The sequence below is a fragment of the Ovis canadensis genome, chromosome 3, assembly GCF_042477335.2.
Source record: "Ovis canadensis isolate MfBH-ARS-UI-01 breed Bighorn chromosome 3, ARS-UI_OviCan_v2, whole genome shotgun sequence".
Lineage (NCBI taxonomy): Eukaryota > Metazoa > Chordata > Mammalia > Artiodactyla > Bovidae > Ovis > Ovis canadensis.
The window spans coordinates 171,537,973-171,551,411 of record NC_091247.1 but is presented as its reverse complement, the minus strand read 5'-3'; the positions used below and the strand labels follow the sequence as shown (position 1 = coordinate 171,551,411).

At 41.3% G+C, this 13,439-nt stretch overlaps 1 protein-coding gene across 2 annotated transcripts in view; it reads left to right on the top strand.

Moving 5' to 3' along the window:
- LTA4H (leukotriene A4 hydrolase) overlaps nucleotides 1–6,635 on the top strand; it is a 32,745-nt gene extending 26,110 nt beyond the window's left edge. The window contains exons 15-19 of one of the 2 annotated variants that reach the window (XM_069585098.1): nucleotides 612–666; nucleotides 2,275–2,370; nucleotides 4,843–4,925; nucleotides 5,574–5,678; nucleotides 6,348–6,635. In XM_069585098.1, the coding sequence (XP_069441199.1) occupies nucleotides 612–666; nucleotides 2,275–2,370; nucleotides 4,843–4,925; nucleotides 5,574–5,678; nucleotides 6,348–6,465 (457 nt within the window). In that variant the 3' untranslated portion in view covers nucleotides 6,466–6,635. Of the gene's footprint in view, nucleotides 1–611; nucleotides 667–2,274; nucleotides 2,383–4,842; nucleotides 4,926–5,573; nucleotides 5,679–6,347 lie in introns of both variants that reach the window. The other variant, XM_069585097.1, reaches the window with a different exon arrangement.
- The last annotated feature ends 6,804 nt before the right edge of the window (nucleotides 6,636–13,439 follow it).

Here is a 13,439-nt window from a genome sequence, read left to right as displayed (position 1 = left end):
CCATCAGGAAACACTGCATATACTCAGCCCAGCCCCTTCAGCACATACTACTGAAGCATGTGACAGTCTCTGCTACGATGTTTGCCATTCTCTCCAATGCACAATCCAGTGTTGGGGCTTCCCTGGTGGTCAAGAATCCACCCTGCAGTGCAAGGGACAGCGGTTGGATCCCACACGCCTCGGGGCAAGTAAGCCAGTGCGCCACAGCTACTGAACCCAGGCTCTAGAGCTTGTGCTCCGTGACAAGAGCAGCCGCTACACTGAGAAGCCCGCATACCACAATGAGAAGACCACACAGAGCGATGGAAAGTAGCCCCTGCTTGCTACAGTGAGAGAAAGCCCCCGTGAAGCAACAAAGACCCAGCACAGGCAATAATAATAAATAAAAAAATAATCCAGTGCTTCATTAATTTGGTATCTACTTGGATTTCTATGTTCTTAGAGGATATCAGTCATATTTAAATCAGGTAGTTTCCTATTGCCATCACTCTGGGGTTATTTTCAAAAGAACTTTGAGATTTAAGTATGTTCTATAATTTCAGAATGGCATTGATGCAAAAGCATGTGGTTTTGGATAAAATATAAACTCTAATATTTTTTCATTGTTGCAGTTATGATATGACCCTGACAAATGCTTGCATTTCCTTGAGTCAAAGATGGATCACTGTGAGTAGTAATGTATGGTTTTTGCCTCCTTTTTGAATTGTACAAATATGTCTCTGCTCAATGAAGTCAGGGAGTGGTGCTTTACTTATGAACTCATGTGCTCGGAAAGGCTATTCATTCAGTCTGGTTTGTCCAAAATAATATATACCAGCCCCCAGTGTGTAAAGTTAAATTTGAGGGGAAAACAAATGGATGTTGATGGTATTGGTTCTGATTTTCTTGATCTTAAAAGGGAAAGGGGAATATAGGCCTCTTAGGGGAGAGGAAATGATTTTTGGGAACAATGAATATAGGGGCCCTTAGAAGAAGAGATAGGGAGGCATAGTTTCCCCCAAAGTTTGGGAATGGAGTGTAAGAGAGGAGTAGAAAGCTCCAGGTATTAGGAGAACCAAGGGAAAGCCAGCAAAAGGAAAAGAAACCAAATCAGGAGTAAGGCAAACCAGGAAAACACCACAAGAAACCATGACAAAGATACTCTGGTTTTAAATAAAATATGAACATAAGAAAATATAAAATTCAACAGTTTCTCGTCAGAGCAGAGGCTGACTGTGCTCACATGTACCTCCTCTGTCCGCACTTTGCCCTCCCCACCTCATTCTTCTCTCTACCCACCTGGCCCTGCCATGGAACCATGACCCTGAATTTTGGTTTTATCTTTTTCCCTGCTCTTTATGTTTTTACCACTAATGAGTGTATCCTCGACAGTTTAAATTTGCATGTTTTTAAGCAGAGAATGAGATCTGTAACTTCTAATATTAAGATCAGTTTCTAAAAAGGGAAGAAGTTCTGATATTAAGGGCATTCTGAAGGGGAGGAGGCTGTAAAATAATGCTTCTATACAAAGATGTATATGCATACATTAAATTTTCAGGAGGGATATACAAGGAACTATTAATATAGGTTTCTGAGGAGTGGGACTTAGAGACAGGGAGCAAAAGCAGAGGAATTTTTCATTTGGTCCTATTTGATTTTTTTTTCCAAACCTTTGCATATATTTCTTTTAAAAGAAACCCTAGTTTAAAATAATTTGAAACTATTTTAAAAGATTCTAAAAATACCCATTTTGATAAGCTTTATTAATATTCCTTAATCATTTCCTCAAAGATAAATCACAGTGAATCCTAAATTGAAAAGTACAGAAGCACTTTTTTTTCCTTAGACAATTTCCAAGATTTAAGCAGGGGCAAATAGAATATGTGGAGATGAAGGGAAAGATCTGTTTGTGGCCTTATGTGTTCCTTAGTGTGGTATTTTAAAGAATATGCAATATGACTTTTTACCCACATGTTTGAATTGGCCTGTAAATTACCTGCCATGTATTTTGCAGTGTTTCTTTACTTTGGAAATCTATATAATACAAATGGCAGAGGATGTCAAAAGTTTCCTCCACTCCTGACAGTCTAATTTTTCTTAAGTAATATAGATCTAGGAATCATATCAGCGCTTTAACTTACACTGATGCCATCTCAGAATGATTTAAAATAGCTAACGCTTAATTTAATTTTTTTATAATCTTATGTATTTCTTTCTTAACTTTTATGTCATATAAACCAATACATTTTGCGGAGTTGTACATGAATGTAAATAATCAGGCAACATTTATTTCAGGCCAAAGATGATGATTTAAATTCATTCAGCTCAGCAGACCTAAAAGACTTCTCTTCCCATCAAGTGAATGAATTTTTAGCACAGATGCTCCAGAGTGTAAGTACTAGTGTAAGTACTAAAATATTAGAAATTAAAATGGGCATAAGGGCACAGTATTGGAAAAGTATTAATGTGGAAACTAACAGAAAAAAATGATTTGTTAAAATTCATTTGTTTACTTAAAAACGTTTGTTGATTGAATGCCTGCTATGTTTAATACAGTGCTGAATATAAAAGTATGTAAGAAAGAAATATCCCGTGTCCTTAAAAAGTTTATAAGCTACTAGGAAAGGTCACACATGCAAAATTTAGCAGTAAAAGGAGGAATTTTAGGTGTCATTTGTAAAAAAAGGGAAGGAGGATTCCCTTCCAACTGGGGTAATCAGGAAGGATCTGGGGGGACTGGGGGTTGATCTGAGCAGAACAGTCAGCAGGGGGGTAGAAATTCAAGTCGGAAGGAGTAGAACATGACAGAGTGTGGCTGGCGTTGCAGGAGGAGGAAGCTGTGGGTTTGGGAAAGAGGTTAATGGAGAGAACACAAGAAAGACTGCTGGGACCTGATGTGACAAGTCTGGAATGCCAGGCTAGGAATGTTAGATGTGATTCTAGATAGGAGCAAAGGATTTCACATTTTTAACGATGAGTCATCTGATGCAATGGTGATTATGACGACTATTCCTCTGATGCTGGGGAGGCTGGATGGAATGAGGAATGCTGGCAGTGAAGTTAGTTGGGAGACTCAAAGGAGCCCGGGACAGGAGGGAGGGAGCTGATGGGAAGGGAAAGAACAGGAGAAGGAGATCACAAGATGGAGCAGGGGGTTTGAGGATTCACTGGATTAGGGGTTAACAGGAAGAAGTCCAGGCAGATTTGAAGGTGTCAAAGCCAGGGGATTGCATGAATATGCACAGCTGAGAGGAGATGCTGTAAACTGAGTGGGACACAGTGAGGTCTTTCTTATTATAAGACAGGTCCCTAGACCTTAGAGTTAACACTTCTAAGGACCTTGAGAGGGATGGAGACTTTTTGAACAGAATTTCCTGTGGAATCGATACAAGATGAATAGCACTTTACAGCAACAGGCGCTTTAGAGCATTTTTTAGTGCATGAAGCCATCCTCACACACTTCTGTAGCCCCTCCTGCCCTGTCTCCTGGAACTGCGAAAAGAGAAATGATGGGATGACTGGGGAGCAGGCACGTCAAACACTGGGAGAGGAAGGGCACTGAGGACAAGACTTTAACCAGCTGGCCAGCCTGGCTTGACTTGGAGCTGAGTTGAATTGAAACAATTCGGGAAGGGTCTCGCAGTCAGTGAGAGCAGAGATGGTTAATGAGTGGGAGTGAGGTTCTGTAAGATAAAGTCATGGCTGGAGCAGAGTTACCAACTACCTCATGGTTCCCCAGCCTGCATCATGCAGGCACCACGGACTCTCCGCTTGACCAAACTGAACTCTTCTTTCTCTCCTTCACCCAAACTTGTTCTCCCTTTAGGGCGGGTTAACCTGGGCACAGGGGCTTCCCAGATGGCACAGTGGTAAAGAATCCGCCTGCCAGTGCAGGAGATGAAAGAGATGTGGGTTCAATCCCTGGGTTGGGAAGATCCCCTGGAGGAGGAAAGGGCAACCCATTCCATTATTCTTGCCTGGAAAATTCCACAGACAGAGGAGCCCGGTGAGCTATAGTCTGTGAGGTTGCAAAGAGTCAGACATGAGTGAGCACACTCTCACACACACACAACTTGGGCACAAGAGTTGATGAACCCCCTGAAACTGTACACATAAGTTTGTGTTTATATATGTACTTTCCCCTTAAGGAAAGGGTACATAATAGTCATCAGATTCTGAAAAGGGCCTGTAAGATAAAAATTTAAAAGCTGCTATTTTGTAGGGATATAGATAATTTAAAAGGGATTTCAGAGGAAACATACAAAGATAACACTGGGGGAACTCAGTGAGGAAGAAAATTAACTGTGATTGAATCTGGAGAATAGAATAAATTTAAGATATGTAAAGTATAAGGAAGAACTTGAAAGATTCTGGAAAGGGTCTGAAAGTTACTATTTATATACATCCAAAAGTCTCAAGAGAGTACTTCTCATTTAATTCTCTGTGTATCTTGCAAATTAAATTAACCCTTGGCTCTGTAGTGCTTCCCTGGTGGCTCAGATGGTAAAGGATCTGCCTGCATTGCAGGAGACCTGGGTGAGGAAGAGCCCCTGGAGAAGGAAGTGGCTAACCACTCCAGTATTCTTGCCTGGAGAATTCTGTGGAGCCTGGTGGCCTACAGTCTGTGGGGTCGCAAAGAGTTGGACACGACTGAGTGACTGACACTTTGCCTTCTAGCAGGACATCTGTATTCAGAATAAGTTGGCACAAAATTTATCTTAGTGTGCATTTGTTTATTTTTATCTAACTTATTGCTGTATTATACACTTGAGGATTTTAATCTGGCTAAGAATTTCTCTCCCACTCCTTTCTTCCAAGGAATCCTGTTGAAATGATACATTATACTTCTTTATTTTGCTCTAGGCACCTCTTCCATTGGGGCACATAAAGCGAATGCAAGAGGTGTACAACTTCAATGCCATTAACAATTCTGAAATACGATTCAGGTACATCATTTTAACTTGTCTCTGTGGAAGAAAGTGGAAAACTAGTTTAACAGGTAGAGACAGGGGAGGCAGCATATGAGACATACATGAGTCTCAAGAAATCCTTGTTAAATTTACTGCATCTAGATACAGAATTATAGTGGTCTTTAAGGAATAGTTGCAGTGTCCGTAATATGATCACATTAATTTTTGTTAGAATTTTCTGTAAGCTTTTCTTGCCTTTAAAAAAATTAGAATTAAGGATCCAGTGGTAAATCATCACTCTTCCACAACTAACCAAACGAGCTCTGAAATGGCAACATCCAGGAATCTTTGATTCTGTCCATCTTTCTTAATTTAAATTTGGTAGTATAAGCCTGAATCAAAGTTTAATTCCTTCATGAATTACATATGTTAGACCCATGAGCACCTACATAATCCAAATTCTAAAACATGATATTTTTCAAGAACACACTCTTCTTCCTTCTCTTCTCTAATTATTGAATGAAATATATAAGGATTTGAGATTCTCAGAAGGACATAATATAAAGTGGTGTACAGTGCAGCTATAATGGGATTATTTATCATTATAAAAGTTTTCAGATATGCCTGTCATATCCTGTTTCCACCTCATTTCCCACCCCATACCCCCTAAAATCCTCCTTTTAGATGGTTACGACTCTGCATTCAATCGAAATGGGAGGAAGCAATTCCTTTGGCTCTAAAAATGGCAACTGAACAAGGAAGGATGAAGTTTACACGGCCCTTATTCAAGTAAGAACCAAGCCTTACTGTGCTTTGATTTTACATTAAGAATGGGAAAGAAAAATCTTAAACAGATATTTTTGTTGTTGCTATAATACTTTGTAAAGTGCAATCTAAAAATAATATTTTTAAATTTGTTAAAGATTATAGATATAATTTTGGAATAGGAGTTAACATTTCTAAATGTTTTAAATTTGAGATGATTTTGTTAGCTTTTTAAGAAGATTATCTGTTATGGGCCAGCCAAATAGGATTAGATGCTGCTGAAAAGGAAATAAATTGAAGGCAATCTTATATACACAGGAAGATCTTTAAAATCAAGTAGAATATCATTGGTGAGTAGGGAAGCACAAGAATAAAGTGTCTGAAGTTAAATGCAAGAAAGATCAAGCAGGTAAATCCAAACCTGTTTTAACTCAAATGTTGCAATTAAGTAGAAGAATAGGTTGCTTGACATTTAATAAAGGAATGCTTGGTAAAATTGAAAAAAGTTGTTATCTTGGCCACAAGATACAATTTAAAAATACCTCAGTGAAATTATTTTGACTATTAATTTGACAGGAATTCTGAAAAAAATATAACCTGACATATCTATTATTAATCTGTTTGCTTTGCAAGCATAATAAAATTTGCCAAAACAAGTCAACAAGTCATTATCTTTTTTTTTTTTTAACGCAGGGACCTTGCTGCCTTTGACAAATCCCATGATCAAGCCATCCGTACCTACCAGGAGCACAAGGCGTCCATGCACCCTGTGACTGCCATGCTTGTGGGGAAAGATTTAAAAGTGGATTAAGGACCTGCCCATTGGTGGTGTCAGATATTTCTCTTTTTAAAATCAAATTCATAAAAAAATACAACACTTCAGCTCACATTGTAATTAAAAATGTCTTTTAGTTTTGGTTTTTTATTGTTTTGTCAGTTATTTTTTTCGTAAATAAAGCTGAGCTACCTCCCCCTGCTGCACCCCTGGTGGCGTATTCTTTGTACAGTGAATTTTAGCAAAGCTTAACCTTTTGATTTATAAATGTCAGGTGTTTCAATTATTTCATATTCATTTTCTCCCTATATGGTCACAAGATAGACATGTCAACTTATTATTATTTACCTCTTATTTTAAGCTCTCTAATTTGAGTCTTCTGCACACCAAAAATTCAGCAGAATTGAGATTTTTCTTTTTAAATAAACTTACACATGAATACTTGGTTAGATTTGCTCATCACCCAGCTGGTGGACATAGGATCAACTCCCTTACCAAAAATATATAAACTGGTGGGAGCACTCTGCTCCCTATACCTGGATCCCCTGCTGGCCTGTTCTCCTGTCTGTAAGGGTCAACCTGAATACCCTGCTTCTTCCCTCAGGTATTACGCGACCATCTTTTCAACCTGCCTCATCTCCTTCAGTTCAGTTCAGTTCAGTCGCTCAGTCGTGTCCGACTCTTTGCAACCCCATGAATTGCAGCATGCCAGGCCTCCCTATCCATCACCAACTCTCGGAGTTCACTCAGACTCACGTCCATCGAGTCAGTGATGCCATCCAGCCATCTCATCCTCTGTCGTCCCCTTCTCCTGCCCCCAATCCCTCCCAGCATCAGATTCTTTTCCTTAGTGATCAGCAAACATTCTCCACCAACAAACAGCATACAACACCGAGAAAGAAATAATTGAAAACAATGCAACAAGTTGATCCACGTGAGAGAGTAACAAAGTACCCCCATGAATGTAATCAAGTGCCCTAGGGTGCCTCAGCACGGAGTTTGGGAACCACTGTTAGGATGCTTTGATCGTAAGTGATAGCAACCCTGATGACTAGACTTCAGAAAAGCAAAAGGATTATTTTAAGAATACAGGGTAAGGGGAGGTTATCAGCATCTGAGGACAGACAGAAGGGCACTAACACCAGGACAGGAGAGACATCAGTACTCTTTTATCTTCCACTTCTATTTGCAAACAGTCGGACACAACTGAGTGGCTGAACTACTGGCCCACCTTGTATAGTCCAGCCACCCCTAGCTTTACTGTTGCAGATAGTTCTTACCATGTGGAGAGACTGTCTTAATTCCAAATTCCCATAGGTGAGACTCTGACCCAGCTTTGATCCACCCATGGCCAAATAAACTCTAGCAAAGAGGAATGGTGTCTTGAAGGATAAATGTAGGTTGGGGTATATCATCATTAAATACCTTCCAAAAGTGCTAATGCAAAAAGAGGGGGAAGGTCTTAAATTGAAGCAAACACCTTGGCCCTTCTTGTAATCCTGAGACTTCCCCGCTCTCACTCTCCCAAACAGGCCTCTCCCTTTGGGCATGTTTCTACGCTGCAGTGTGATTCTGTTTTCAAGGTCTTGCTCTCACTCATGCTGGGACTATCAGAGGACAGAGTTCAGCTCACATTCATGGTATATAGTCACATTCTTTATGACTCTCTGCATTCTCAGTTACTCAGTTGTGTCTGACTCTCTGCAACACCATGGACTATATAGCCTGCCAGGCTCCTCTGTCCATGGGATTCTCCAGGCAGGAATACTGGAGTTGCCATTTCCTCCTCCAAGGGGTCTTCCCAAACCCAGGGATAGAACATGCATCTCTTGCTTCGGCAGGCAGATTCTTTACCGTTGGGCCACCTGGGAAGCCCTAAGTGATTGGACTTGAGCAAATCCATGGACGCAGATGATGCTTTAGGAGTCTTCTCTTGATCTATAAACATACCCCATACTCTAAGCTAATGTCCTTTTTCAGTTACACTGATTAGTGATACTGAACATGAATTGGGGCCAGGGATGCAGGAGGGTGGTCTTGAACGTGATGGAGGAGGTAGGGGGCGCTAAAGACAAACGTTCATAGAGATTTACCTGGAGCCAGCTCAGTGGCAGCTACGCTTATTCAGCTAATACACTTAATCAGCTCAACATACATTTAACTCAGCTAATACGTGTATGGCAACCCACTTCAGTATTCTTGTCTGGAGAATCCCGGGACAGAGGAGCCTGGAGGGCTGCTGTCTATGGGGTCGCACAGAGTCGGACATAACTGAAGCCACTTAGCAGCAGCAGCAGCAAATACACTTACTCAGCTCAACGTACACTTACTCAGCTAATAAGTGTATGTTGAATGTCTTTGTACCCGGCTGGGTTCATACATAATTTTTGAGTGAACAAAAATGAGTAATTTCTGGGTGTGGAGAAAAGAGACTCATCCAACGTGGGAATGTACATTGGTGCAGCCACTGTGGAGAATAGTATGGAGGCTCCTCAGAAAACTAAGAACTTCCACATGATCCTGCAATCCCACTCCTGGGTATATATCCAGACAAAACTATTCAAAAAGATACATGCACCCCTGTGTTCATAGCAGCACTATTCACAATAGCCAAGACATGGAAACAATCGGAATGTCCATCGACAGATGAATGGATAAAGATATGGTGCATACATGCAGGCACTTCCCTGCTGGTTCAGTCGGTAAAGAATCTGCCTGCAATGCAGGAGACATGGGTTTGATCCCTGGGTTGGGAAGATCCCCTGGAGAACGGAACAGCTACCCACTCCCGTATTCTTGCCTGGAGAATTCCATGGACAGAGGAACCTGGCAGGCTATAGTCCATGGGGTCGCAAAAAGTCGGACACAACCGAGCAAACTTTCACTGTCTTTCTTTCACATTTATATATAGTAGAATACTGCTTAGCCATAAAAAAGAATGAAATAATGCCATTTGCAACAGCATGGATGCAACTAGAGATTATCATACTAAGTGAAGTAAGTCCAAAAGAGAAAGATGAATACTATATGATGTCACTTACATGTGGAATCTAAAGTATGATACAAATGAACCTCTCCATGAAACAAACAGAATCACAGACAGAGTACAGATTGGTGGTTGCTATGGGGAGGTGGCTGGGGGAGAGAGGGAGTGGGAGGCTGTGGTTGGCAGATGTAAGCTGTTACATATAGTATGGATAAAAAAGGTCCTCCTGTATAGCACAGGGAATTATAGTCAATATACTGTGATAAACCATTATGCAAAAGACTTAAAAAGAATGTATATATGTATATACAACTGAATCACGGTTGCTGTATAGCAATAATTAACACTGTAAATCAACTATGCTTTAATTAAAAAAAAAAAACTTCTATATAATGCTAAAGAAGAAGGGAAGCAGCCCAGAGAAGGGCCATTTACCCCCACTGAAGGGTTTAGGAGAAGGAAATGGTGACCCACTCCAGTGTTCTTGCCTGGGGAATCCCGGGGATGGAGGGGCCTGGTGGGCTGCCGTCTTTGGGGTTGCACAGAGCCGGACACAACTGAAGTGACTTAGCAGCAGCAGCTTAGCAGAGGGGTTTAGAGGATGCTTCCTGGAGAAGAGAAGGCCTAAAATGAGATTGAAGAAATAAGAAATATCTAGCCAAGCAAAGAAAGATCACTCATGATGCAATGAAGATCTCGTGTGCCTCAGATAAGACATGATGTAGCCAAATAAATATTTTTTTAATATATTGTTTTAAAAAGTCTCAATGATAGTCATCACAGACAATTTCATAGCATTTCCATTGTACCTGGTGCTGCTCTAAGAGCTTTGCATGTATGAACTCATTTAGTCCTCCAAAAAGCCCTTTGAAATAGGTACTACTATCATCTTCATTTTGTAGGTGAAGAAACTGAGGCCCAGAGAAGTCAAGTAACTTGCCCAGAGGTCACACAGTCAGGAAATGGCAGGGCTAGGATTTGAGCACAGGTAGGGATTCCCACTGGCAAGAGTGAACATTGACATTCTAGGAATCAGAGAACTAAAATGGACTGGAATGGGTGAATTTAACTCAGATGACCATTATATCTACTACTGTGGACAGGACTCCCTCAGAAGAAATGGAGTAGCCATCATGGTCAACAAAAGAGTCCAAAATGCAGTACTTGGATGCAATCTAAAAAACGACAGAATGATCTCTGTTCGTTTCCAAGGCAAACCTTTCAATATCACAGTAATCCAAGTCTATGCCCCAACCAGTAATGCTGAAGAAGCTGAAGTTGAACGGTTCTATGAAGACCTACAAGACCTTTTAGAACTAACACCCAAAAAAGATGTCCTTTTCATTATAGGGGACTGGACTGCAAAAGTAGGAAGTCAAGAAACACCTGGAGTAACAGGCAAATTTGGCCTTTGAATGCGGAATGAAGCAGGGCAAAGACTAATAGAGTTTTGCCAAGAAACTGCACTGGTCATAGCAAACACCCTCTTCCAACAACACAAGAGAAGACTCTACACATGGACATCACCAGATGGTCAATACCGAAATCAGATTGATTATATTCTTTGCAGCCAAAGATGGAGAAGCTCTATACAGTCAACAAAAACAAGACCAGGAGCTGATTGTGGCTCAGATCATGAACTCCTTATTGCCAAATTCAGACTGAAATTGAAGAAAGTAGGGAAAACCACTAGACCATTCAGGTATGACCTAAATCAAATCCTTTATGATTATACAGTGCAAGTGAGAAATAGATTTAAGGGACTAGATCTGAAAGATAGAGTGCCTGATGAACTATGGACGGAGGTTCATGACACTGTACAGGAGACAGGGATCAAGACCATCCCCATGGAAAAGAAATGCAAAAAAGCAAAATGGCTGTCTGAGGAGGCCTTACAAATAGCTGTGAAAAGAAGAGACATGAAAAGCAAAGGAGAAAAGGAAAGATATAAGCATCTGAATGCAGAGTTCCAAAGAAGAGCAAGAAGAGATAAGAAAGCCTTCCTCAGCAATCAATGCAAAGAAATAGAGGAAAACAACAGAATGGGAAAGACTAGAGATCTCTTCAAGAAAATTAGAGATACCAAGGGAACATTTCATGCAAAGATGGGCTCGATAAAGGACAGAAATGGTATGGACCTAACAGAAACATAAGATACTAAGAAGAGGTGGCAAGAATACACAGAAGAACTATACAAAAAGGATCTTCAAGACCAAGATAATCACGATGGTGTGATCACTCACCTAGAGCCAGACATCCTGGAATGTGAATTCAAGTGGGACTTAGAAAGCATCACTACGAACAAAGCTAGTGGAGGTGATGAATTCCAGTAGAGCTAGTTCAAATCCTGAAAGATGATGCTGTGAAAGTGCTGCACTCAATATGCTAGCAAATTTGGAAGACTTGGCAGTGGCCACAGGACTGGAAACAGTCAGTTTTCATTCCAATCCCAAAGAAAGGCAATGCCAAAGAATGCTCAAACTACTGCACAATTGCACTCATCTCACATGCTAGTAATGCTCAAAATTCTCCAAGCCAGGCTTCAGCAATACGTGAACCATGAACTTCCATGGTTCAAGCTGGTTTTAAAAAAGGCAGAGGAACCAGAGATCGAATTACCAACATTCGCTGGATCATTGAAAAAGCAAGAGAGTTCCAGAAAGACATCTGTTTCTGCTTTATAGACTATGCCGAAGGCTTTGACTCTGTGGATCACAATAAACTGTGGAAAATTCTTCAAGAGAGGGGAATACCAGACCACCTGACCTGCCTCTTGAGAAATCTGTATGCAGGTCAGGAGGCAACAGTTAGGACTGGACATGGAACAACAGACTGGTTCCAAATAGGAAAAGGAGTATGTCAAGGCTGTATATTGTCACCCGGCTTATTTAACTCCTATGCAGAGTACATCATGAGAAATGATGGGCTGAAAGAAGCACAAGCTGGAATCAAGAATGCCAGGAGAAATATCAATAACCTCAGATATGCAGATGACACCACCCTTATGGCAGAAAGTGAAGAGGAACTAAAAAGCCTCTTGATGAAAGTAAAAGTAGAGAGTGAAAAAGTTGGCTTAAAGCTCACCATTCAGAAAGCTAAGATCATGGCATCTGGTCCCATCACTTCATGGGAAATAGATGGGGAAACAGTGTCAGACTTTATTTTTTGGGGGGCTCCAAAATCACTGCAGATGGTGACTGCAGCCATGAAATTAAAAGACGCTTCCTCCTTGGAAGGAAAGTTATAACCAACCTAGATAGCATGTTGAAAATCAGAGACATTACTTTGCCAACTAAGGTCCATCTAGTCAAGGCTATGGTTTTTCCAGTGGTCATGTATGGATGTGAGAATTGGACTGTGAAGAGAGCTGAGTGACGAAGAATTGATGCTTTTGAACTGTGGTGTTGGAGAAGACTCTTGAGAGTCCCTTGGACTGCAAGGCGATCCAACCAGTCCATCCTAAAGGAGATCAGCCCTGGGATTTCTTTGGAAGGACTGATGTTGAAGCTGAAACTCCAGTACTTTGGCCACTTCATGCGAAGAGTTGACTCATTGGAAAAGACTCTGATGCTGGGAGGGATTGCGGGCAGGAGGAGAAGGGGACAACAGAGGATGAGATGGCTGGATGGCATCACTGTCTCGATGGACGTGAGTCTGAGTGAACTCCAGGAGTTGGTGATGGACAGGAGGCCTGGCGTGCTGTGATTCACAGGGTCGCAAAGAGTTGGACATGACTGAGCGACCGAACTGTGCTGAGGGATTCCCAGGTGGCACTAGTGGTAAAGAACCTGTCGGATAATACAGGAAATGTGAGACCCAGGTTCGATCCCTGGGTTGGGAAGATCCCCTGGCATAGGAAATGGCAATGCACCGCAGTATTCTTGCCTGAAGAATCCCATGGACAGAGGAGCCTGGTGGGCTCCATGGGGCCACAAAGAGTCAGACACAACCACAGTGACTTCCCACATACAAGGCACAGATACTGCAAACACTGCAGTAAGGAAATTAGTCCCTTTGCTTTTGG